The sequence below is a fragment of the Mustelus asterias genome, chromosome 6, assembly GCF_964213995.1.
Source record: "Mustelus asterias chromosome 6, sMusAst1.hap1.1, whole genome shotgun sequence".
Classification (NCBI taxonomy): Eukaryota; Metazoa; Chordata; class Chondrichthyes; order Carcharhiniformes; family Triakidae; genus Mustelus; species Mustelus asterias.
The window spans coordinates 41,717,502-41,743,699 of NC_135806.1; the positions used below are offsets into that span (position 1 = coordinate 41,717,502).

Below are 26,198 nucleotides of genomic sequence, written 5' to 3' on the forward strand. Positions count from 1 at the left end.
AATAATCAAAACGCTAATGGAATGTTGGCTTTTATAACTAGGGCACTGGAGGAAGTTGTGTTAACAGTTACACAAAGTCCTGCTTTGACCTCTTCCAGAACAGTGTACACAGTTCTGGGCACACCATCATAAAAATTATATATTAGCCTTAGAAGGGCTGAGGAGAGACAGTACATGAATTAGGCTTTATTGCCTCAAATATAGTATGATTTGATTGAGCCTTTTAAGATTGGTTAGATAAGACACTTTAAAATTCAGTAGTTAGGATACAGTTCAGCAGAACTAGGGTAGTGGTAATGTGGAACTCTCTCAAAAAGCAGTAGTCGCTAGCTCACTCACACTTTTGTTAGCTAAAGTAATTCAAAGACTAATCCAAATTCCACATCCCAGAAATCTTTGAGAATGCAGACAGCGAGGGAAGAGGGAAGCTAACTTTTTAAGTAGCTTCAATCAGATTGGAGCAGAACCAAACAAGGGCAGTCTGAGAGTTGATAGGAAAGGAAGGCTGTTGGTGGGTTTCATTGGTGAGCACTGCCTGGCATAAGGAGGCATGTGAGGTACACAGATGCATGGGTAGTTGCCAATAGTTAATGACAACAAGTGGTCAGGGCAGCCCAACAACAACCACCTTGGCTGGAAAAATTGTTTCCTTGGTGAGCAAGAGCAGGATAAAGATGGCATGGGCAGATTATTAGGAGGAATGGGGATAACTTGAAATTGATGAAGTGGCTAAATGACAGCAAATTTAATACAACTTATTTGAAAGCTATTCTTGTACTAAGAATGAAGATTCACCAGATTTGAATGAAAAAAGTTGTCAGACAAATTAAAATAGCAATATTATTTCCATAAAAAGATAATAGCTTACTACCACCAGTGTAACTCCAATGGGTATGCCACCACACCAGCTATAATGTTGCTATGAAACTTGCATCCTGAATGAGCACTTTTTCGTAGAACAAGATCAGCAGTTTTCTTTGAAATTATAACAGGCAGATTTTAAGTGTTAATTCTTCAAATTATATTGAGCTCAGATGTAAACCTGCCTTTTCATCAATGACCAAAACAAATCACAAGGTCAGACCCTTACCAAAATTTATATTTCCCATTCCTGTAGTTTTCTCCCCCTCAGAAGTTCAATAATGTTAAAAATCTTGGTTAAACAAAGGATTCTAGTTACTTAAGTAGCACTGCTGCAAGATACTAATTTGACTGCAAATGTTCAGTGGATTTCTATTTTTTTCCAGTAATTACAAGTTAAGTACAGAGCTCAGAGGCAATAGCAGAAAATAGATGTCTTGTCAAGTGTAATTCATTAAAATATCTAGATGTCCCACAAATGAAAGAATGCTCTTTTGACAGACCCATCTCATTTGTACTGCAATCAATTTTGGTGAAGTTAAATTTGAACACATGGTGAAACAATCCATCTCCTCAGTGAAAAATCTACTAAAAGCAGTGATGCGGTTTCTGAGCACTCACCGGGCACTCCCTCCTTGACTGCTTAAAAGGCAGATGGATTCTAATCAGCCACACTTAATGATTTAGAAGATCATGGAGTATGCAAGCAGGGACACAGGAAACTGACCACTGCAGCACACCACTTGCAATTTTAAAATGCCCTGAGCAATAAGAGGTTTACATTAGACAGTGTTCTGTCAATTAGCCAAGGTTAGGGCTTGCAAGGAGATCAACATCCCATGGGATGGGGGGCAACAGTCTCTATAAGCAGAGACAGCACTCAACAACTCACCTCCTGAACCATTAGAGGCCTGTAGTTAACTAATATATCCAACAGAAATTTAATATTTTCAAAGTCATTTTAATCTAGTAGCCTAAACACATTTTAAAGAGAGCATTTCAAATTCAGCATCATCCAGTTCTATTCCCACCTGCTCCTACTTACAGAATTATCTAGAACCTTGTTCAAAGCAGAGGCAAGACAACATTCTGCACAAAATGAATTTTTATTATTCATTTCCTTTACAGCATTTGGGAATGCACAAGGATTACAACAGAAGTGGCTCAGCAGGGGACCAGAAGTCCCAAGACCCCCTTTGGCAATGCTTTACTTCAGTCAGTAGTTCAGTTCACAGTAGAGATCAGGGATTTAATTTCTTTTAAAAAAACAAAAAAAAAGCACCCTAGAGATTCTCCCAGCCATGGACAGAGTTGACTCTAGGCAGGAATGGCCTGGAAACTAGTTGCTCTCCACCTTCTTCTCCTGATCAATAGCTGGGGGGGAAAAAAAGATGAATCTCATCAGAAATTTGACTCAATTTTGAGAACAAGTGAGCAAGATGATGAACTGGACAGGTTTCTTACTTTCTTTTGTTGGGAGTGTGTTTTTTACTTTTGTGTCGGTCTTCTTCAACTTGCTCTTGTCAAAGGAGGCAACCTCCTTGAAGTCTGGTTTGTCGTCCATTTCAGTTAATCTAAGAAAAAAAGTTACATTTAACCCGATATATTTATAACGGTGCTGACTAGAGTTTAAACAGAAACTACTTAACGCTCAAATCATTCCCCTGCAAGGAAGGATAACTGCAATCCACAAGTCACTCAGCCACGTTCACCCTCTTCTCCCCCCAATCCCATTCACCACTGCAATCCAATGCCCCACCCTTCTACCAACATCCCTCCACCAGCCCCCCAACCTCCCCTCAACACTCCTTTTACCCTCTTCACCCTCCCTCCATCCCACCCAATTCTTCAACCTCCCTCTACCCCCACTCTTCCCCCCCCCCCTGCCCCCACCCCATTCTTCACCCTCCTTCTATCCCCCCCCCCCCCCCACAATGGGTGCGGACTGTCCAGACTGGGAGATGCTGTGCAGGAATTTCCCAGACAAAGGCGGCGCGACAGAGCGGCTTCCGAGCAGCAGCAGCCAGATCGCCCTCGCCCGGGGACCCCGCAGTTTATCCAGTGGGCAGTTTGCTCACCCGGTGCGGCCACCACACCGTTAGCAGCGATGCAGTAAAGGCGGGGTGGGAGTGTTGGCGGCTGCTTACCCGGTTTGTGTCTCCGAGCTCCACTCACTTTCCGCTGCTCAGTCCAGAACAATAGCGCCGCTGCCGCCTCAGTCCATTTATAGCGGCCCCGCCCTCCCAGGACCCCCCCCCCTCTTCTTCAGTCTCCGCCCACATTTTCGCCCGACCCCGCCCCTCCTGCCTTATTTGGTCCGGAATGGCGGGCACTCGCTCCGATTGAATGAACCCCGGCAGAGACAAAGAGTAAAGGGCCGTGGGGGGAATGCGGGGAATTCCCCAGCAGCTCAGCACAGCCAAGGGTTGCTCAGGGATTTACCTTCCAGCACTGTGCAGCTCAGGCTATCGAGTGTCTTGGAGCCATTGAGCACAAGACTTGGATTGAGTTGGAAAGATTGTCTTTGACTTAGACTCGATGTTTTTCTCCTGACAATTTTGGGTGGCACGGTGGCAAAGTGGTTAGCACTGCTGTCTCATAGCGCCAGGGACCCGGGTTCAAACCCAGCCTGGGGTCACTGTCTGTGTGGAGTTTGTACATTCTCCCCATGTCTGTGTGCGTTTCCTCCGGGTGCTCCGGTTTTCTCCAACACTCCAAAGATGTGAAGGTTAGATTGATTGGCCATGCTAAATTGCCCCTTAGTGTCAGGGAGACTAGCAGGGTAAATACGTGGGGTTACGAGGATAGAGCCTGGGTGGGATTGTTGTTGGTGCAGGCTTGATGGGCCGAATGGCCTCCTTCTGCACTGTAGTGATTCTATGATGTAGTTCGGTTGGCCCATCCGATGTTTTGGGTGCCTGAAAGGTGGCACTTTTTCTTCTTGTTCGGAGCATCTTAAGGACTTGGAGGAAGTGCAGGAGAAACCCCTTCACGTGTGGAGCAAACCATCATTATAGAAACCCTACAGTACAGAAAGAGGCCATTCGGCCCATCGAGTCTGCACCGACCACAATCCCACCCAGGCCCTACCCCCATATCCCTACATATTTTACCCACTAATCCCTCTAACCTACGCATCCCAGGACACTAAGGGGCAATTTTAGCATGGCCAATCAACCTAACCCGCACATCTTTGGACTGAGGGAGGAAACCGGAGCACCCGGAGGAAACCCACGCAGACATGAGGAGAATGTGCAAACTCCACACAGACAGTGACCCAAGCTGGGAATCGAACCCAGGTCCCTGGAGCTGTGAAGCAGCAGTGCTAACCACTGTGCTATCGTACCGTACCAGAGATGAATCACTTGGTAAATGGCGAGGTATTTGCTCCGTAAATAAGATTGCCACTGAGACCAAGAGGACTCCAGGGAGGCTTTTTACAATTCCACACCGACATCCAAGGCTGGAATTGAACCTGGATCCCTGGCACTGTGAGGCAGCAGTGCTAACCACTGTGCCACCGTGCCGCCCTTCTTGACCTTCATGTTGGGTTAGAAAGGAGTCCTGTACACATTGTAAGATTTCCATTCCCTTATCCCCTTTACCTACCTCCTTGGACCAACTAATTTAGGGGTAGTTGAAATGTTCCATGCTGATCATTCAATACTTTTTACTAATTACCTCATCCTCCACCTTCATTCCATTATTAGGTGGTGTCTACATTATATCTATAAATGTGATTGATCCATTAATATCTCTTATCTCTACTCACAGGAATTTTGTTTCTGTCTTTTGGCTGTGTCACTTTTTTCTATTGTCACTATGCTCTCTAACAAGTACAGCGATTCTACTTTCCCTTTTTCTATCTTTATCTTTTCTAAAGAACTTATGCCCGCTTTCATTAATTTTCATTCATAGAATGAATTCATTAATTGAATTATTTTTTTAATATCTTATGTCCTGCAACGTGTAATTATCAGACCTGATTTTTCTGTAGTCATGCCTTAGTGGTGTTACACAACACAATGGAAGGTGTTGTCTTGTTTGAAGATGGGACTTTGGCTCCATAAGGATTGTGCAATGGTCCTACCAACATTGTCATGAATAGATGAATTCACAATAGGCAGATTGATAATGGAAAAGTTAAGTAGATATTTCCCCTCACGTTGATTTGTTCAGAGTCTTCTGCAAGCCCAGTCTGGCAGCCACATCCTTCAGAACTTGACCAACTTTATATTTCCTATCCAGAGATCATTCTTTGCCATTGCTACCTCAATGTTTTGCCCAACTGGTATTCAATTTGGAGAATTATGGATTTGTCAGCTAAGGGAGGGCTATTCAATGGTATTCAGCAGGGGGTTACCTTGCCCATGTATGATCTGATGCCATGAAACATCATGGAGTCCAAAGCTTTTGTTGTATATATCACATGCAGTGTATACCTTTGGTGGGTCTGTTCTCTGGGTGGGACAAGGTATATCTAGGGATGGTAATGGAGGAGACTGAAATGTGATTCTGTGAGTATGATTATAGCAGGCTGTTGCTTGACTAATCTGTGGGATAGCTTTCCCAGTTTTGGCACAAGTCCTCAGGTGTTAGTGGTGGGGAAAGTTGGGTCAATTGTCATATTCAGTGCCTAGGTCAGTGCGGGTGGTCAACCCGGATTGATTCTTACTATACCTTTTTGCAGTGGCTTGATACAATGGTGTGGAGATGCCAGCATAGGACTGGGGTGGCCACACTAAGAAGTCTCACAATACCAGGTTAAAGTCCAACAGGTTTATTTGGTAGCCAGAGCTTTCGGAGCACTGCTCCTGATGAACGAGCAGCGCTCCGAAGGTTGATACAATGCAGCAGCTTGCTAGGCTATTTCAGAGGGCTGTCAAGATTCAACCACATTGCTGCGGATCTGAAGTCACATAGGCAGCAACAACAGCAGCCTTCAAGTGAACTAGATGGTCTTTTACAGCGATCCAATAGTTTCATGATCATCATTACTGATATCAGCTTTTTAATTGTGGATTTATTCAATTAGTTGAATTTAAATTCACCAACTGCTGTGGTGGGATTTGAATTCATGTTTCTAGCTCATTACTTCAGGACTCTGAATCATTAATTCAGTAACATAACCCCTGTGCTGCCAAACCCAGGAAGGTTTCTCTTCCCAGTCCCACACTGTTATTTCTGGAGTCCCCTAAGATCCATTTTTGGTGCTTTCCCATTTCTCATTTACATTCTGCCACTGTGTCTTCACCCAGAACAATGCCAGCTTCCACATGTAGCCTGGCAACACCAGTTCTACATTGCCTCCAACTCTCTCAACATCCCTCATGATTTGTTATGTTGCTTGTCTGACATCAAGTCCTGTAGAAGCAAAAATTTCCTTCAAGTAAATATTGGGAAGACCAGAGCCATTATCTTCAATCCCTTGCAAAACTTCCATTCCTTAGCCACCAACTCCATCCCTCTCACTGGTCACTTCCTGATACTTACCTGGCAGGGGTGAAACCATGATCAAGCAGGTGGTTCGCCCAGGATGAGGCTAGCCCATTGCACTTTGGGTGTGCTGATGCCTGCGATGTCCCCAAATGCGGGATACTCGACTGCAAAATTTGTGGTAGTGGGGGACTGCGTTCGTGACTCTTACTGTGTTCACCTCAGTCCAACGCCGGCATCTCCACATCATCACTTCCTGAGGGCCATTGTAGCCTTAAGAAATTGGCCAAGTAGGACTGAGTAGAACCAACATGCTTAGCTGACACATTGAGGTTACTGCAAATAGGCTAGAATCATTTTCAGTATATCGTAAAACGTTTGTTAAAGGTAAAATACTGCGGATGCTGAAACCTGAAACAAAAACAGAGAATGCTGGAAACTCTCAGCAGGTCTGACAGCATCTGTGGGGAGAGAATAGAGCCAACGTTTCGAGTCGAGATGACCCTTCGTCAGAGCTGAGAGCAAAGAGAATCAGCACAGATTTATACCATGAGGGTGCGGGGGGGGGGGGGGGGCGGGGGGGTGGTTGGAATGGGACAAAGGGAATGTAAAAAGGATACAAAAGGCTGAGAAGGTGCTAAAAGTCTCCCATTAAGTGATCAGAATGCGTGAATGGCAGAACAGAGGTACAGATTGTTAAAGGACTGCTGTTGGTGCAAGGGACAAAATAGCCAGGCTAACGGTCAAACTCCAGGCTTGTGGTTAGTTAGTTAAGTTAGGAATAGGGAACCAGACAATAGGATTGCTTAATTTAATCAACAGCTTCACGACTGTGGGAGAGATTATTTAAACTGTGTTTTAAACTAATTAACAACTACTAAGGTTCATGTGAGTTCCAGCTGATTCAAGGGGAGGAGAAGGGAGAGGGTGGAGGGAAGGGAGAAAGGAGGGGGGGGAAGGGAGGGGGCTCTGAAGGGGTAAAAAGGTTCCTAGTGAGAACCTAGGACCAACACTCGGAGGCAAGAAGAAGATGCTTAGTCCAGGACTCAATTCAGCAGCCGAAATGAGACTCTGATCACCTCCACATAAACAGTAATATTGCTCTGTGCAAGAAGTAAGTTTGTGCAGTCTTGATTTTGCATTCTGCCGAATAAACTAGCCGTATTTTAGAGTGGTATTTTCTCTGGTACTATTGTGCAACTAGGGGCTTGTCACCTCATGAAGGTCTTACTTCCTGTTTAACAGTGAAATAGGTGCAACACCATTTGACTCTGAGTTTAGCTTCTTACCACCTACCTGCTCCATCACCAAAACTGCCTACTTTCACCTTCATAATATCACCCATTCTCTGCTGCGGTTTCAGCTGAAACCCTCAACTATGCCTCTGTTACCTCTAGACTTGGCTATTCCAATCTTCTCCTGGCTAGTCTCCCATTTTCCACCATTCATAAACATGAGCTCATCCAAAACACTGTAGCCCATATCCTAACTCACACCAACTCCTATTCATCCATCACCCCGTGCTCTGCACTCCTCCATATCTGGCTTCTTGCAAATTTCAATAGTGTTATGTGTGTGCCTTTAGTTGCTTCCTGGATCCCAGGATTTAAAATTCCTCCTTTCAACCTCATTGCCTCTCGCTCCTCCTTAGGAACTGTGGATGAGTACAGCAGAGAGTTTTAGGAATCCATGTACAGGAATTACTGAAAGTTAATGAACAAAAAATAATTAGCAGGCAAATGGAATGTCAGCCTTTAACTGAAGGAGACTAATGTGCAAAGGGGTTGAAGTTATCCTACAGTTAGTTATATAAAGCTCTTGCTGGACTATATCAGACAGATTTCAGTGCAGGATGAATCTATGCATCACGTTTACACAGCATGAAAAGTTGCAGTCCTGTTTCATTATTTGAAAGGCCTTTATATCAACATCTGACTTCCCTTCAGTCCCAGGCTCCTGATCTTTGATCACTCCAAGCTGAGGAGAACAGGAAGTCAGAGGATTTCCTCAGGGGCCTGCTCCTTGGCCTGGCTAAGATAGCCAGCAAGAAGTCTCACAACACCAGGTTAAAGTCCAACAGGTTTATTTGGTAGCACAAGCCACAAGCTTTCGGAGCGCTGCCCCTTCATCAGGTGAGTGGGAGTTGTGAGCGGCATCTCCACATCATAAGATAGCCAGCTACATGCGCTGGCTGGACAGAGCCCATGGGAGTAGTCACTCTGGCTGCCCTTCTCACTCTTGTGGCTTTGTCCATGCCTGACAGCTCCTGAAGAACGAGTAGGAGGTGTTTGCCAGTACGCCCGAGGCTACAACAGACACTGGAGCCCCGACTGAATGTTGTAAATAATATCCGGTTCCTTGTAGCACATTATTTCCTCCCAGTTACATTGTTTCGTATTGGACATTATGCATTGCTGTTCTGACAGTTTAATAGTAATTCCTCCAATTTTATTTTTAACAATCTTTTTTCCACTCCTGTTATAGGAGGGACTCGGATGGAGAGCAATTTGTTAGGTGTGTCCAGGAGAGCTTTTTGATACAGTATTTGACAATCCAACCAGGGAGTGGGCCATACTAGGCTTGGTATTGTGGAATGAGCTGGGCCAGGTGATCGATATCTCAGTGGGGGAGCATTTTGGGCTTAGCAACCATAATTCCATAAGATCGTGGTTGCAGGGTGACCGGGACTGGGAACTGAATATCCAGGAGTATCAGACATTTAGGAAGGATAAACAGGTAGAAAAAGGAGGTGGGGTAGCTCTGTTAATAAAGGATAATATCAGGACGGTAGTGAGAGACGACATAGGCTCTAAGGAGCAAAACGTGGGTGGAGATAAGGAATAGTAAGGGGAAAAAGACACTGGTAGGCGTGGTCTATAGGCCCCCAAATAATAACTTAGAGGTGGGGAGGGCTATAAACAAGCAAATAATGGATGCGTGCAAAAACGGAACGGCAATAATCATGGGGGATTTTAACCTGCATATTGATTGGTCGACTCAAATTGGACGTGGAGGGCTTGAGGAAGAGTTCTTAGAATGCTGTCGGGATAATTTCATTGATCAGTATGTTACAGAACCTACGAGAGAGCGAGTTATCTTAGATCTGGTACTGTGTAATGAGACAGGTAGAATTAAGGATCTTCTTGTGAAGGATCCTCTTGGGTTGAGTGATCATAATATGATTGAATTTCTGATACAGATGGAGGGCGAGAAAGTAGGGTCCCAAACCAGTGTCCTCTGCTTGAACAGAGGGGAGTACGATAGGACGAGGGCGGAATTGGCTAATGTAGACTGGGCGAGCAGACTGGTAGGTAGGACAGCTGAGGAACAGTGGAGGATTTTTAAGGAGATTTTTTAAAGTACTCAGCAAAATTATATTCCGGTGATAAAGAAGGACTGTAAGAAAAGGGATAAACACAGTAAGAAGTTTAACAACACCAGGTTAAAGTCCAACAGGTTTATTTGGTAGCAAAAGCCACACAAGCTTTCGAGGCTCTGAGCCCCTTCTTCAGGTGAGTGGGCTCACCTGAAGAAGGGGCTCAGAGCCTCGAAAGCTTGTGTGGCTTTTGCTACCAAATAAACCTGTTGGACTTTAACCTGGTGTTGTTAAACTTCTTACTGTGTTTACCCCAGTCCAACGCCGGCATCTCCACATCAGAAAAGGGATAACCAGACGTGGATAGCGAAGGAAATAAAGGAGAGTATTAAAATAAAAACAGATGCGTACAGAGTGGCCAAAAATAGTGGAGAATTAGTGGATTGGGAAAGCTTTAAAAAAACAACAAAGAACGACTAAGAAAGCGATTAAGAAAGGAAAGATAGATTATGAAACTAAACTAGCTCAAAATATAAAAAATGATAGTAAAAGTTTTTACAAATATATAAAAAGGAATAGAGTGGCTAGAGTGAATGTTGGACCCTTGGAGGACGAGAGGGGGGATTTAATAGTGGAAAACGAAGAAATGGCTGCGACTTTAAATAAGTTCTTTGTGTCAGTCTCACGGTGGAAGACACAAATAGTTTACCGAATATTAGAGATCGAGAGTTGGTGGGAGGGGAGGTCCTTAATACAATTACTGTTACTAAAGAGGTAGTGCTTGGTAGACTAATAGGACTGAAGGTAGACAAGTCCCCAGGCCCGGATGGAATACATCCCAGGGTACTGAAAGAAATGACTGAGGTAATACCAGATGCGTTAATGTTATTTATCAAAATTCGCTGGACTCTGGGGTAGTGCCGGCTGATTGGAAAACAGCTACTGTTACGCCGCTGTTTAAAAAAGGAAGTAGACAAAAGGTGGGTAACTACAGGCCGGTTAGCTTGACGTCCGTGGTTGGGAAGATGCTGGAGTCCATCATTAAAGAGGAAATAGCCGAGCACCTGGATAAGAATGGTTCAATCAAGCAGACGCAGCATGGAATCATGAAGGGAAAGTCGTGTTTGACGAATTTACTGGATTTTTATGAAGATGTGACTAGTGCGGTTGGCAGAGGGGAACTGGTGGATGTGGTGTTTTTAGATTTCCAGAAGGCATTCGATAAGGTGCCTCACAAAAGGTTGCTGCAAAAGATTGGGGTACACAGAGTTGGGGGTAAGGTGTTGGCGTGGATTGGGGATTGGCTATCTAACAGGAAGCAGAGAGTTGGAATAAATGGGTGCTTTTCGGGTTGGCAGTTGGTGACCAGTGGTGTGCCGCAGGGATCGGTGCTGGGGCCTCAACTGTTTACCATTTACATAGATGATCTGGAGGAGGGGACTGAGTGTAGGGTATCAAAGTTTGCTGATGACATGAAGATGAATGGGAAAGCGAATTGCGTGGAGGATGCGGAAAGTCTGCAGAAAGATTTGGATAGGCTGAGCGAGTAGGCGAGGATCTGGCAGATGGAATATAACGTTGGCAAATGTGAGGTTATCCACTTCGGAAGAAATAATCGTAAATTGGAATATTATTTAAATGGAGAAAAATTACATCATGCTACTGTGCAGAGGGACCTGGGGATCCTTGTGCACGAATCGCAAAAACTCAGTCTGCAGGTGCAGCAGGTGATCAAGAAGGCGAATGGAATGTTGGCCTTTATCGCGAGGGGGATAGAATATAAAAGCAGGGAGGTCTTGCTGCAACTATACAAGGCACTGGTGAGGCCGCAACTGGAGTACTGTGTGCAGTTTTGGTCCCCTTATTTGCGAAAGGATATATTGGCCTTGGAGGGAGTGCAGAGAAGGTTCATCAGGTTGATACCGGAGATGAGGGGTGTAGGTTATGAGGAGAGATTGAACAGATTGGGTCTGTACTCGTTGGAGTTTAGAAGGCTGAGGGGTGATCTTATAGAGACATATAAGATAATGAAGGGGCTGGATAGGGTAGAGGTAGAGATTCTTTCCACTTAGAAGGGAAATCAGAACTAGAGGGCACAGCCTCAAAATAAGTGGGAGTCGGTTCAGAACAGAGTTGAGGGGGAACTTCTTCTCTCAGAGGGTAGTGAATCTCTGGAATTCTCTGCCCATTGAAGTGGTGGAGACTACCTTGTTGAATATGTTTAAATCACGGGTAGATAGATTTCTGATCGATAAGGGAATTAAGGGATATGGGGAGCAGGCGGGTAAGTGGAACTGATTCGCCTCAGATCAGCCATGATCTTGTTGAATGGCGGGGCAGGCCCGAGGGGCTAGATGGCCTACTCCTGCTCCTATTTCTTATGTTCTTATGTTCTTATTTCAGGTGGTCATGGATAAGGACAAGATTTGTGGGCAAATCCACATCTGGCATGTGGGAGACTTTTAAAAGCCAGTTGATTGAATTGCAGAACAGGCATGTCCCCACAAAAATGAAGGATAGAAATGGCAGAATTCGGGAACCATGGATGACAAGGGAAATTGTAAGTTTAGTCGAAAGTATACAATAGGTTTAGGTATCTAAAAACTGATGAAGCTCTTGAGGAATATAGTGAAAGTAGGAAGGAACTTAAATGTGGAATTAGAAGGGCTAAAAGGGGCCATGAAATGTCTTTAGCAAACAGGGTCAAGGAGAATTCCAAGGCTTTTTATGCATATATTAGAGAGTAGCAAGAGAAAGAGTAGACCCACACAAGGACAATAGAAGGAAGTTATGCGTGGAACCACAGGAAGTGGGTGAAATCCTTAATGAGTACTTTGTATTGGTATTCACCAAGGAGAAGGACATGATAGATGTTGAGGTCAGGGAACGGTGTGTGAATGCTCTAGAGAATGTCAATATATCGAGGGAGGAAGTGTTGAGTATCCTAAATTGCATTAAGGTAGACAAGTCCCCGGGGCCAGATGGGGTCTATCCCAGGTTACTGTGGGAGGCAAGGAAAGAAATAGCTGAGGCCGTAACAAATATCTTCACATTCTCTTTGATAAAGTAGATACGGTAGATATCCTTCAGGTATAGACATAAGGTCAGGCATAAGGTAGATAAATCCCCGGGACCTAATGAGGTGTATCCCAGGACATTGTGGGAGGCTAGTGAAGAAATTGCGAGTCCCTAGCAGAGATATTTGAATCATTGATAGTCACGGGTGAGGTGCCTGAAGATTGGAGGGTGGCAAATGTTGTGCCTTTGTTTAAAAAGGGCTGCAGGGAAAAGCCTGGAAACTACAGGCCAGTGAGCCTCACATCTGTGGTGGGTAAGTTGTTGGAAGGTATTTTGAGAGACAGGATCTCCAGGCATTTAGAGATGCACGGTCTGATTAGGGACAGTCAGCATGGCTTTGTGAGTGGAAAATCATGCCTCACAAATTTGATTGAGTTTTTTGAAGGGGTAGCCAAGAAGATAGATGAGTGCAGTGCAGTTGATGTTGTCTGCATGGACTTTAGCAAGGCTTTTGACAAGGTACCGCATGGTAGGTTGTTGCATAAGGTTAAATCTCACAGGATCCAGGGTGAGGTAGCTAAATGAATACAAAATTGGCTTGATGACAGAATAAGAAGTTTAACAACACCAGGTTAAAGTCCAACAGGTTTATTTGGTAGCAAAAGCCACACAAGCTTTCGAAGCTCTAAGCCCCTTCTTCGGGTGAGTGGGAATTCTGTTCACAAACAGAGTTTATAAAGACACAGACTCAATTTACATGAATAATGGTTGGAATGCGAATACTTACAACTAATCAAGTCTTTAAGAAACAAAACAATGGGAGTGGAGAGAGCATCAAGACAGGCTAAAAAGATGTGTATTGTCTCCAGACAAGACAGCCAGTGAAACTCTGCAGGTCCACGCAACTGTGGGCATTACAAATAGTGTGACATGAACCCAATATCCCGGTTGAGGCCGTCCGCGTGTGTGCGGAACTTGGCTATCAGTTTCTGCTCAGCGACTCTGCGCTGTCGTGTGTCGCGAAGGCTGCCTTGGAGAACGCTTACCCGAATATCAGAGGCCGAATGCCCGTGACCGCTGAAGTGCTCCCCAACAGGAAGAGAACAGTCTTGCCTGGTGATTGTCGAGCGGTGTTCATTCATCCGTTGTCGCAGCGTCTGCATAGTTTCCCCAATGTACCATGCCTCGGGACATCCTTTCTTGCAGCGTATCAGGTAGACAACGTTGGCCGAGTTGCAAGAGTATGTACCGTGTACCTGGTGGATGGTGTTCTCACGTGAGATGATGGCATCTGTGTCGATGATCCGGCACGTCTTGCAGAGGTTGCTGTGGCAGGGTTGTGTGGTGTCTTGGTCACTGTTCTCCTGAAGGCTGGGTAGTTTGCTGCGGACAATGGTCTGTTTGAGGTTGTGCGGTTGTTTGAAGGCAAGAAGTGGGGGTGTGGGGATGGCCTTGGCGAGATGTTCGTCTTCATCAATGACATGTTGAAGGCTCCGGAGGAGATGCCGTAGCTTCTCCGCTCCGGGGAAGTACTGGACAACGAAGGGTACTCTGTCCACTGTGTCCCGTGTTTGTCTTCTGAGGAGGTCGGTGCGGTTTGTTTGTGAACAGAATTCCCACTCACCTGAAGAAGGGGCTTAGAGCTTCGAAAGCTTGTGTGGCTTTTGCTACCAAATAAACCTGTTGGACTTTAACCTGGTGTTGTTAAACTTCTTACTGTGTTTACCCCAGTCCAACGCCGGCATCTCCACATCTTGATGACAGAAGCCAGAGGGTGGTTGTAGAGGGTTGTTTTTCAAACTGGAGACCTGCGACCAGCGGTGTGCCTCAGGGATTGGTGCTGTGTCCACTGTTATTTGTCATTTATATTAATGATTTGGATGGGAATATATGAGGCATGATTAGTAAGTTTGCAGATGACACTAAGATTGGTGGCATAGTGGACAGTGAAGAAAGTTATCTCCAATTGCAACAGGATCTTGATCAATTGGGCCAGTGGGCTGACGAATGGCAGATGGAGTTTAATTTAGACAAATGCAAGGTGATGCATTTTGGTAGATTGAACCAGGGCAGGACTTACTCAGTTAATGGTAGGGCGTTGGGAAGGGTTACAGAACAAAGGAATCTAGGCTTACAGGTTCATAGCGCCTTGAAAATGGAGTCACAGGTGGACAGAATGGTGAAGAAGGCATTCAGCATGCTTGGTTTCATTGGCCAGAACATTAACTACAGAAGTTGGGATGTCTTGTTGAAGTTGTACAAGACATTGGTAAGGCCACACTTGGAATACTGTGTACAGTTCTGGTTACCCTATTATAGAAAGGATATTATTAAACTAGAAAGAGCGCAGAAGAGATTTACTAGGATGCTACAGGAACTTGATGGATTGAGTTATAAGGAGAGGCTGGATAGACTGGGACTTTTTTCTTTGGAGCGTAGGAGGCTGAGGGGTGATCTTATAGAGGTCTATAAAATAATGAGGGGCATAGATCAGCTAGATAGTCAATAATCTTTTCCCAAATGTAGGGGAGTCTAAAACTAAAGGGCATAAGTTTAAGCTGAGAGGGGACAGATACAAAAGGGTCCAGAATTTTTTCACACAGAGGGTGGTGAATGTCTGGAACAAGCTGCCAGAGGTAGTAGTAGAGGTGGGTACAATTTTGTCTTTGAAAAAGCGTTTAGACAGTTACATGGGTAAGATGGGTATAGAGGGATATGGGCCAAATGCGGGCAATTGGGACTAGCTTAGGGGTTTAAACAAAAAGGGTGTCATGGACAAGTTGGGCCGAAGGGCCTGTTTCCATGCTGTAAACCTCTATGACTATGACCACAGGCGAGGTTCCAGAGTACTGGAGAATAGCCAATGTTGTTCCCTTGTTTAAGAAAGGAAGCAGGGATAATCCTGGAAATTAGAGGCCGGTGAGCCAGACGTCAGTGATGGGAAGTTTTTGGAGAAGATACTGAGGGACAGGTTCTATGCAATTTGGAAGAAAATGGACTAGTTAGTAATAGGCAGCGCGGTTTTGTATGGGGAAGGTCGGGAGTGGTTCTCCCAAAAAAATTCTAAGGTCGAATTTGCGTAAAAACTGGAGTAAATCATGCTGTTTTTCTTCAGCAGGAGTTTTAAAATGTATCTCCCACGCTCAGTGCAATGCAGAATGCATTAACGCAAATCCCGTTAAAATTCAGGGGGCGGGGCCTATTCCCACCTGAGAGCCGGCAGCATAGCGTTGAGATGGCCGCTGCGCATGTGCCAATCTGTCAGTGCCAAGATTGGCACATGCACAGTGGTCCCTATCTGTTGACCTCCTGATTGCTGGCCACCCCCGCGATCCCAAAATGCCAGCCCTCTCACCCCCCCACCGCCTGATCGCTGGTCTCCCTCCCCCACCGATCCCGACTGCAGAGTGGGAGAGGGACCTCCCACCCCCACAGATCAAAAGAGACCCCCCTTCAGGCCCCACCCTCTTGGCACTGCCCCATGCCTGGTGGGCAATGCCAAAGTGCCCCCTGGGGCATTGGCACTTTACCCCTTGGGCTGTGCCAGGGGACCCAGGATGGCACTGCCAAGGTGCCAATGCCCAGGGGGCACCCCCTTGCTGCCGAACCTCTGGGGGGGGTCTCAATTGCTCCCCCCTTCACTCCAGAGGGATTGGGCACCAGCTCCCTGCAAGTGGGGAGCTATACTAATTCCCACTGGAGTGAACCACTCCTGGTGGAGGGGAGATGCTCGCGGGCCCGGAGATTTCAGTCTGATATCATAGAATCATAGAAACCCTACAGTGCAGAAGGAGGCCATTCGGCCCATCGAGTCTGCACCGACCACAATCCCACCCAGGCCCTACCCCCACATATTTTACCCGCTAATCCTTCTAACCTACGCATCCCAGGACTCTAAGGGGCAATTTTTTTAACCTGGCCAATCAACCTAACCCGCACATCTTTGGACTGTGGGAGGAAACCGGAGCACCCGGAGGAAACCCACGCAGACATGAGGAGAATGTGCAAACTCCACACAGACAGTGACCCGAGCCGGGAATCGAACCCGGGACCCTGGAGCTGTGAAGCAGCAGTGCTAACCACTGTGCTACCGTGCCGCCCCATATCTGGCACTGGGAGAGGCGCTCAGGCCTGAGTGACCAAAAAAAGCAGCACAGCGGAATGGGCGAATCGCCGCCGTCATGTTTCACTAACTTAGTTGAGTTTTTTGAAGAGGTAACAAAGATAATTGATGAGGGAAGGGCTGTGGATGTAGTTTATATGGACTTTAGTAAGGCGTTTGACAAGGTCCCACATGGCAGACTGGTACAAAAACTAAAATCACATGGGAATCAGGGTGGGCTGGCTTGGTTATAGAAGACAGAGCAGCGCTGGAAGGGTATTTTTCAGAATGGAGATCTGTAGCTAGTGGTGTTTCACAGGGATCAGTGCTGGGACCTCTGTTGTTTGTAGTATATATAAAGGATCTGGAGGAAAATGTGGGTGGTCTGATTAGTAAGTTTGCGGATGACACGAAAATTGGTGGAGTTGCTGATAGTGCGGAGGAATGTTAGAGGATACAACAGGATACAGATAGATTGGAGACTTGGCACAGAAATGGCAGATGGAGTTTAATCAAAAACTTTTCGTTAGGTTGCATTTAAAATGTTGCTTGCAGTTCTGGTCACCACACTGCCAAAGGATGTGGAAGCTTTGGAGAGAGTGTACCAGGATGTTGCCTGGCCCTGAGGGTGTTGGCTATGAGGAGAGGTTGAATAAACTAGGATTGTTTTCATTGGAAAGACGGAGGATGAGGGGAGACCTGATAGAGGTCTACAAAATTATGAGAGGCATTGACAGGGCAAGTAGTCAGAGGCTTTTTCCAAGGGTGCTAGTGTCAATTACAAGGGAGCACAGGTTCAAGGTGAGAGGGGGAAAGTTTAAGGGAGATGTGTGGGGGAAGCTTTTCACGTAGAGAGTGGTGGGTGCCTGGAACGTGCTGCCAGAGGAAGTGGTGGAAGCAGGCACATTAGCAACATTTAAGAGGCATCTAGATGGCTACGTGAATAGGGAGGGAATAGAGGGATATGGACCGAGTAAGGACAGAAAGTTGTTTTTAGTTTAGTTAGGGCATCATGATCGGCACAGGCTTGGAGGACTGAAGGGTCTGTTCCTGTGCTGTCCTTTCCTTTGTTCTGTATAGCTCTATTTGTTTCCTGGTCATTTATGTCCTTTAGTTTAGTCGGATGCTCTCTTTACCTGTTCCATGTCCCTTTCGTGCAAATGTCTCCTCCTATTTTATGAGTTTAAAGCCTGTCCCGCCTCTCATTTTCCCTTTCGGCTCAGGCAAGTTCTATTCCAGTTCAGAGTTGTTGATAGCACAGCTCCTTTCTTTTCCAGTGTTGGCACCATGAAAAGGGACAATATTGCCAGCTATTGATTCTCAAAGGCACCATTGTTCAGATGTGACATCACAATGATATGTGGCATGATGCCCTCTTAGGTCAAAAATGTCACAATGAATTATTATGAAGAGCAGGGGAGTTCTCCCCAGTGTCCCGGTCAAATCTATCCCTCAAAAGAAAATTCACTAAGACAGATTATCTGGTCATTATCACATTGTTGCTTGTGAGATCATGGTGAGCACAAATTAACTGCCGTGTTTCCTACATTAGAATGCTTCAAAAATACATCATTGGCTGTAAAGCACCGAGTGACATCTTCAGGCTGTGAAAGGCACTATATAAATGCAATTTTTTTGTCTTGTGCAAATAGGACAGGGAGTCACAGGTTCCGACTAGTAAAAGTCAAATTTAGGATTAACGTCACAAAATTCTTCTTCACACAAAGAATGATCAACAAATGAGCTAATACGCGAATAGGGTCTTAGAGATAAAAACACCTTGGAATCATTTGAGAACAAATTGGATGCTCCAAAGACAAAGCCAAGTTATAAAAGATTCATGGAAAGTTACTGCACTAGTGGAGGCCATTTGACCAGTCATGTCATGCTGGCTCTTTGAACCGTCATACTTAGTCTTGCACCCCTGCTTTATGTCGGTAACTGTTTAATTCCTCATCCTCGAGTATCTGACAACATCCTTTTTAAAATTATTCATGGATTTAGCCTGTTCCTGATCCTGACAACTCAAAAAATATCTCCTCTTCCCACCTTTAGTTCTTTTGTAAATAATTTTAAATTTATTCCTGTATCAATCCATCCCTGGATCTCTCTGTTAGAATGTTTTCTCTGCATTCGAGAGGATAAACAATTCCTTCTGATTTGCAAGTATCACTTCAAATGCACTGGGACCTGAAAAGGATTTATAGACAAATCAACATAGAATCACCTTTGACCAATTCTTCAGAGGGAATTGCTTTTCTCTATCTATTCTAACAAAGAAAAAACTCTAGAAAGTCAAAATGTTCCAAGGGGAACAATAATCTTAACTTTTCCAATCTCTCCTCATAATGAAGTCCTTAGTTTATCCCAGGCAATATCCTTGTAAGCCTCCTCTGTACTCTTTTGTTTGCATCTTCCTTGAAATATAGTGGTCAGAGTTATCCACGGTCCTCCTCTCCACCTGAGGCCCGATCTGGGATTTGTAAAATTCTAGCATGATCTCTTCCTTTTTTCTGTTCTATTTTTCTAAACCCAAGCAATTTGTTCAATTTGCCCTGTCACCTTTAAAGATTTGTATATGGTCACCAGGTTCTCTGCTCATCTAGTATTTTCAAAACCATTCCATTCATAACATTCTTTCCACTCATACTATTCCACATGGAACTCCAGTGTCATGCTGCTCCCATTTCAATATCCTGTCACACTGAAGCTTATAAGTATCCTCATCATGACCTATACTCTGTCAAGTTCCATTTCACCTGCAAACTTTATAATGCACTCATATTTAAATCATCTATGAGATATCTGAATCATCGATAGTCACAGGTGAGGTGCCTGAAGATTGGAGAGTGGCAAATGTTGTGCCTTTGTTTAAAAAGGGCTGCAGGGAAAAGCCTGGGAACTACAGGCCAGTGAGCCTCACACCTGTGGTGAGTAAATTGTTGGAAGGTACAGGATCTATAGGCATTTAGATGCAAGGACTGATTAGGGACAGTCAGCAAGGCTTTGTGAGTGGAAAATCATGTCTCACAAATTTGATTGAGTTTTTTGAAGGAGTAACCAAGAAGGTAGATGAGGGCAGTGCAGTTGATGTTGTCTACATGGACTTTAGCAAGGCCTTTGACAAGGTACCGCATGGTAGGTTGTTGCATAAGGTTAAATCTCACGGGATCCAGGGTGAGGTATCTAAATTGGTACAAAATTGGCTTCTTGACAGAAGCCAGAGGGTGGTTGTATAGAATTGTTTTTCAAACTGGAGGCCTGTGACCAGCGGTGTGCCTCAGGGATCAGTGCTGGGTCCACTGTTATTTGTCATTTATATTAATGATTTGGATGAGAATATAGAAGGCATGGTTAGTAAATTCGCAGATGACACTAAGATTGGTGGCATAGTGGACAGTGAAGAAAGTTATCTCCAATTGCAATGGGATCTTGACCAATTACAGAACAAAGATCTCGGGGTACAGGTTCATAGCTCCTTGAAAGTGGAGTCACAGGTGGACAGAGTGGTGAAGAAGGCATTCGGCTTGCTTTCACCAGTCAGAACATTGAATACAGGAGTTGGAATGTCTTGTTGTAGTTGTACAAGACATTGGTAAGGCCACACTTACAATACTGTGTGCAATTCTGGTCATCCTATTATAGAAAGGATATTATTAAACTAGAAAGAGTGCAGAAAAGATTTACTAGGATGCTACTGAGACTTGATGGATTGAGTTATAAGAAGAGGCTGGAACATAGGTTTAAGGTGAGAGGGGAGAGGTACAAAAGTGTCCAGAGGGTCAATTTTTTCAGACAGAGGGTGGTGAGCATCTGGAACAAGCTGCCAGAGGTAGTAGTAGAGGTGGGTACAATTTTGTCTTTTAAAAAGCATTTAGATAGTTACATGGTACGAGGGATGTGGGCCAAATGCGGGCAATTGGGATTAGCTTAGGGATTTCAAAAAAAAAGGCGGCATGGACAAGTTGGGCCATAGGGCCTGTTCCCATGCTGTAAACCTCTATGACTCTATGACTCTAATTGTAAAGAGATGGCCCAATCCTTGTGGAATACCACTGCAAACTTCTGTCCAGACTTAAAAACATCTAACCAGCACTGCCACCACCACTGCTGCCACCACCCTCTGCTTCCTGTCACTGAGATGATTCACGATCTTCCATCATTTTAACAAGTCTCCTGTGTGACACTTTGTCAAATACCTTCCAAAGGGCCATATAGACATCTACTGCACCACCTTAATTAACTTTCTCTGTTACGTCATCAAAGAATGTAATCACGTTAGTCCCACCCTAATTGACTTTAACAACTCCAGCTGGCACTCCTTGATTAACTCCATGTCCCTCTAAATCAAAGTTTATTTTTCCCTGATTATGATTTCTAATAACTTCCCCACCATTGACTTTAGGTTGGCAGGCCTATATTTTCAGGTTATCCAGTTCCTAACTAGCAGTATAACATTAGCAAACTTCCAATCTTCCGACACTACTGGTGTATCCATTGAGGATTGAAAAACTGTGACCAATCTCTTTGCTATTTTTATGTTTACTTCTTCCAACAATCTGGAATGCATTCCATCAGACAAAGTGACTCAGTAACTTTCAGTAACACTAATCATTTTAGTGGTGGGGGTGGGTGGGAGGGTTCAGATTAACAATAACTGCACGATGTTTAATTTCCATTCCAGCTGAGGTAGACTCAGAATCTGCCTCCATGTCCTGACTATAGTAAAAAAGACATGGCACTTTACTGTGGTTTGGTAAATAATCATCAAGGAGCTGCCTTTAGGCAGAGAATTCGAGAAGAAGAATCGTATTAGTACATCTTTTTTTATCTTGTTATTACTATCCTGTTCCAAACTTGTCTCTCTTAGACATATGTGAAGTATTCACTTAATGCTTTAGCTACATCCTCTGCCTTTACATGAAAGTTTCCTTTTGGATCCTTAATACAATCAGAGCCTGGCTATCAAAATGCCTCACTCCAGAACTGGAAGGCTCTGCTTCTTGTAGCCAGAGAAACAATATTAAGTGTTTTTATGTTGATTTGCCAAGGAAATTTTGTTAAGTCCATCTGCCTTTGAAGTAACATTTTACAAGCCCAGACGCAGAGGAAATGAGTTAACTGAGAGATATGGTTAGCTGAGTGATTCCTCCCCAGCATACTGCAATGAAATTAATTCCTACATACAGGTCAAAAATATCGAGGTATTGATTCTGCTTGGTTGCACTTCTTTGGCACAATTCACCCAAAGTTGACATAATCCACACAAGAAATTAGAATTTTAACCACAAATTATGTTCAGAGCAAATTGAGTTTCTACAGCCCTTGCACTAGTTTAAAAAGAAAACTTTTTGAATAAATTAAGTTTTAAAATTGTTGCCCAATTGTGCTCATTCGTGGCACATTTTGTGTTTGGCAATAAATGGGTTGGAGTAGAAACCTGAGAAAAAACATCTCAAAGTAGACTTTGGACTTAAGTTCCATCCAGATCAATGTTTGTTTGTACTCAATGCTGGAAATCTACTCCACAGAGGTTTTGCCAGTTTTGAGCTCCCTCTCTATTACAGTCTTCTTTTTAGAGATGCCTGTATTAGTTTGTGTACTTTGTCTGATATCATCTGTCTGTTTATAAAAGGATTCTTTCCTTTCTTGTTTTGTATTTCTTGCCTTCACTAAATTAATAATAAAGTAGGTGTGAGTAAGAAGTGTTATAATTACGGGAGGAATTAAAGTCAGAGTAGGGATGTGATGGTGAAGATATTGGATAGGATAAAAATAGATAGAAAGGAGGTGCTAAATAGGCTGCCTTCATTCAAAGGTAGAAAATCACCTGACCGGTTAGGATGCATTCTCAGTTGCTGAGGAAAGCTAGGATTCAGGTAACAGAAGCTCTGACTGCAATCTTTCAATTCTCCTTAGATATTGGAGTGATGCCAGAGGACTAGCAAATTACAAGAAAAGGGGTGAGGGATATATCTGTAATCAGTCTCATGTCAGTGTTGGGAAAACTACTTGAGACAATTGTCAAGAACAAAATTAATTCTCATTTGTAGCAGCATGGGTTAAGAGCAAATCATGTCTGACTAATCTGAATTATTTGAGGTAACAGAAAGGGTTGGTGAAGGTGGTGCAGTGGATGTTAATATATATTTTCAAAAGGCATTTGATAAATAATTGCTTGAAAAATAGAAGCACATGATATTAAAAGGATGGTGGTAACTTTTTGATTTGATTTATTATTGCCACAGGTATTGGTGTACAGTGAAAAGTATTGTTTCTTGCGCACTATACAGACAAAGCATGTCTTGGATATGTCATTGGCTAAGGGATAGGAGACAGCGAGTAGTGGTGAACGAATGCTTTTATGATCAAAGAAAACTTTGCAATGGGGTCTTCCAGGAACATGTATTAAGACCATTACTTTTCTTTGTATATAAATGACCTAGGGTATAGGGAGTTCAATTTTTAAGTTTGCGAGATGATACAAAAACTTGACAATGACGTAAATACTGAGCATATTAGTAGCAGATGTGGAGGACATAGGGCAATGATGAAATCTGAAGACATGGCAGATGCTATTTTATATAGATAAATGTGAAGTGATTCACCTTGGGAGAAAAAGTATATGGAATCTAAATGGTAATATTTTGAGGCGGGAGATGTAAGAACATAGGGACCTCAGGTGCATTATTACCAATCTTTGAAGTTGCCAAGGGAAATTGATAAGGTAATTAAGAAATTGTACGGGATATTTGGCTTCGTAAATGGGGCATTGAACACAAAACCATGGGAGTTATTCTAAACTTTTCAAAAATCTCTCAGGCCTCAGCTGGGGTATGGCACGCAATTCCGATATTTTAGGGAAAATGTCAAAGCATCTGCTGAGGAAATTTATTTCAGTAACGCGAGATTAGAGAAAATAAGGCTGTAGGTTGAAGGGAAAATTTTTCATTGCTGAGGGGGAGAGCTGGGAAACGAAGTTAATTGGCAAGTTCTTTCAGACACAAAGAATCCAATGCCTCTTTCTATGCTCTAACATTCTATGACTCTGTGAGTTGTGGGAGCTCATTAGACCCTCTCACCATTAAAAAAAAACTGGCCCATTGGTCCATGTAAAGATTATTATAGCTGCGGAAGGGGGGGGTGTTCACATCACAACCTGACAGACTTTTAATCAGGCTGTAAGTCTTTAAATTACTTGACACCACCCTTCAAGGTATCATGCCAAGAGAACATGAATGAAAATATGTATGCCTATATCATCAACTTTATACATTTTCATTAAAAAATATATAATATAAATATATTAAAAAACTTTACACTGACTGAATCCATGACTGGCTATGACTCACACAAAAGGAATTTCTATCCTTCAGAAAACCACAGCAACCTCGTTATCTCGAAGAGATCCTAATGCCCCATGTGACTGCAGAAATCAAATTCCAAGGAAATGCACTAAGGCCCCTTTACATTTCTGAGGTAAAGCCCTGGCCAACAGAGACCACGGGCCTGATTTTACCAAAACTTCGCGCCCGAATTGCGGTAAAGTTGGGCGCCGGGCCTATACCGCGATCTGCACCCGAATCCGAGCAGATCGCGGCTTTACCGACACCCGATTCAGGCGTGGGTCCGGCGCGCGCCCGAATCGGGCGGCCCGATGATTTAAATGCATTTGCATGCATTTAAATTGACTTAATGAACCGCACGCCCAACTCTACCGCCAAATCCCACTTTACCGTCTTCTGGCCCAATCCGCGTCCGCGCTGTTACCGACCTGCAAAATAAAAGTCTGAAGTCGCCGCTGCAGCCTCCGAAGAGCGGGGTCAGAGCCTCCAACGGCTCTCTGACCCAGGTCATCCTCTGGTCGGGGTGGGAGGGGGGTGGGAGAAGGAGAGGGGGTGTGACGTCTCATCCCCTGGGGGGGGGGAGGTGGGAGGGGAGGCGGTGTGATGTCTCATCCTCTGGGGGGGGTGGGAGTGCAGGGGGTGTGACCGATCATCCCCTGGGGGGGGAGGAGAGGGGGTGTGACGTCATCCTCTGGTCAGGAGGGTGTCGGCTGCCAGTCTGCGGCCAATGCCTCCTGCCGGAGTGGACGTGCGGCCATGCCATTTCACAAAACCTTCAGGGTGAAGTGATTCCTCGCTAAGAAGATGAAGCAGAACTGGCCGATTCCACAGTGGATCCGCATGAAAACCGGCTACAAGATCAGTACAAGTCCAAGAGGAGACACTGGAGAAGGACCAAGCTGGGTCTGTAAAGGGATTCACCATCACTGGTACACTACCACCCACAGCCATCTCTCCCACTCTCTTGCCCCTGCAGGGAAGAGTAATCTGTGGCTGGTAGTGTACCAGTGATGGTGTATCCCTTTACAGGCCCAGCCCAGGCAGCGGAACCCCAGAGGATGAGACATCACACCTGCTCTCCTCCACCCCCCGCCCCCCCAGGGAATGATACGTCACACCCCCTCTCCTCCGCACGCCCCCCCTCCCCCCCCCCCCCCCCCCCCCCCAGGGAATGATACGTCACACCCCCCTCTCCTCCGCACCCCCCCCCCCCCCCCACTCTCTGTCTCTCACAGGGGATGATCGGTCACACCCCCTCCCCTCCCACCCCCCCCCCGGGGATGATCGGTCAACCCCCCGACCCCCACCCCACCCCAACCAGAGGATGACCGCCAGAGAGCTGCTTTCTCCGCTTTCTGCTTTTTTTTTCGCGCCCGGGCGCGCTCTGTCAGATTTTTTTCGAACTGCGCATGCGCAGTTCAGAGCTCCGATCGGTCCGGCAGTGCTAAGCCCCGGCCACGGCGCGGATGGGGCTGGAGCCGGCAAAACGCGCTGCAAAGAGAATTCCAGGCGCAGATCTATTTGACGCCCAGATTCGGCACTTAGGCTCAAAATGGTAAAATTCCCCACCACATCAACACAGATAATCCAGCTATAAGGACAAAGGATCCCAAAAGCCCTGGTAAACTGATGAATGGATGAAACATTACCATCTCAAGAATCCAGACCAGGAATATACATCCTTTGTCCAAACCAAAGGGAAGAAGTGTGAGTTATGTCACATGACCCTCCCTTAACTGCTGGAACCTGTAATGTTGCCTTGTGAATCTAAACGATTCAGTCTTCCAATAACAAAACAACAGAAGAACCAGAGACCTGTCTGGGATTAAATGACCGGGTCGGGTTCTCATCTACCCAGTTTCTATTGGAACATTTGAACTTTGTACAATGTCTACTACAGGTTAATTAATCTCTGCCTGCTTCTCCCATCGTGGATTCAGCTCTACTGGAAACGTGGATTAGCCCACATCAGCTTCAGCCAGCTAACTTCTCTGAAGGAATACACTTTTGATTCTCGACTCTGGACTCATATGAAACAATGGGGGCGATTTTGAGCCCGCACTCTCCACGCGCGGGATCGGTGGCACATGCACAAAGTTCCGATCTCCCAGCCCCCTTC

The 26,198-nt window shown here is 44.9% G+C and overlaps 1 protein-coding gene and 1 non-coding gene across 2 annotated transcripts; one reads left to right on the forward strand and one right to left on the reverse strand.

The window, feature by feature from the left end:
* Positions 1-1,955: 1,955 nt before the first annotated feature.
* Positions 1,956-3,091, reverse strand: LOC144494825 (thymosin beta-10). The gene is made up of 3 exons (XM_078214221.1): positions 3,009-3,091; positions 2,326-2,435; positions 1,956-2,235 (listed from the first exon to the last, which is right to left on the reverse strand). Exons 2-3 carry the CDS (start codon positions 2,423-2,425, stop codon positions 2,201-2,203), a joined length of 135 nt encoding a protein of 44 aa, XP_078070347.1. The 5' UTR covers positions 2,426-2,435; positions 3,009-3,091; the 3' UTR covers positions 1,956-2,200.
* A 3,255-nt stretch (positions 3,092-6,346) lies between these two features.
* Positions 6,347-6,507, forward strand: LOC144495410 (U1 spliceosomal RNA). Its single transcript, XR_013498259.1, has one exon. It is a non-coding gene; the product is annotated as a U1 spliceosomal RNA (small nuclear RNA).
* Positions 6,508-26,198: the final 19,691 nt, after the last annotated feature.

Coding starts and splice junctions, on each gene's coding strand:
- LOC144494825 (XM_078214221.1), bottom strand. CDS start 2,425: ATGGACGACAAACCAGACTTCAAGGAGGTTGCCTCCTTTGACAAGAGC. Junction 2,236..2,325: donor CACACTCCCAACAAAAGAAA/GTAAGAAACCTG, acceptor TTTCCCCCCCAG/CTATTGATCAGGAGAAGAAG.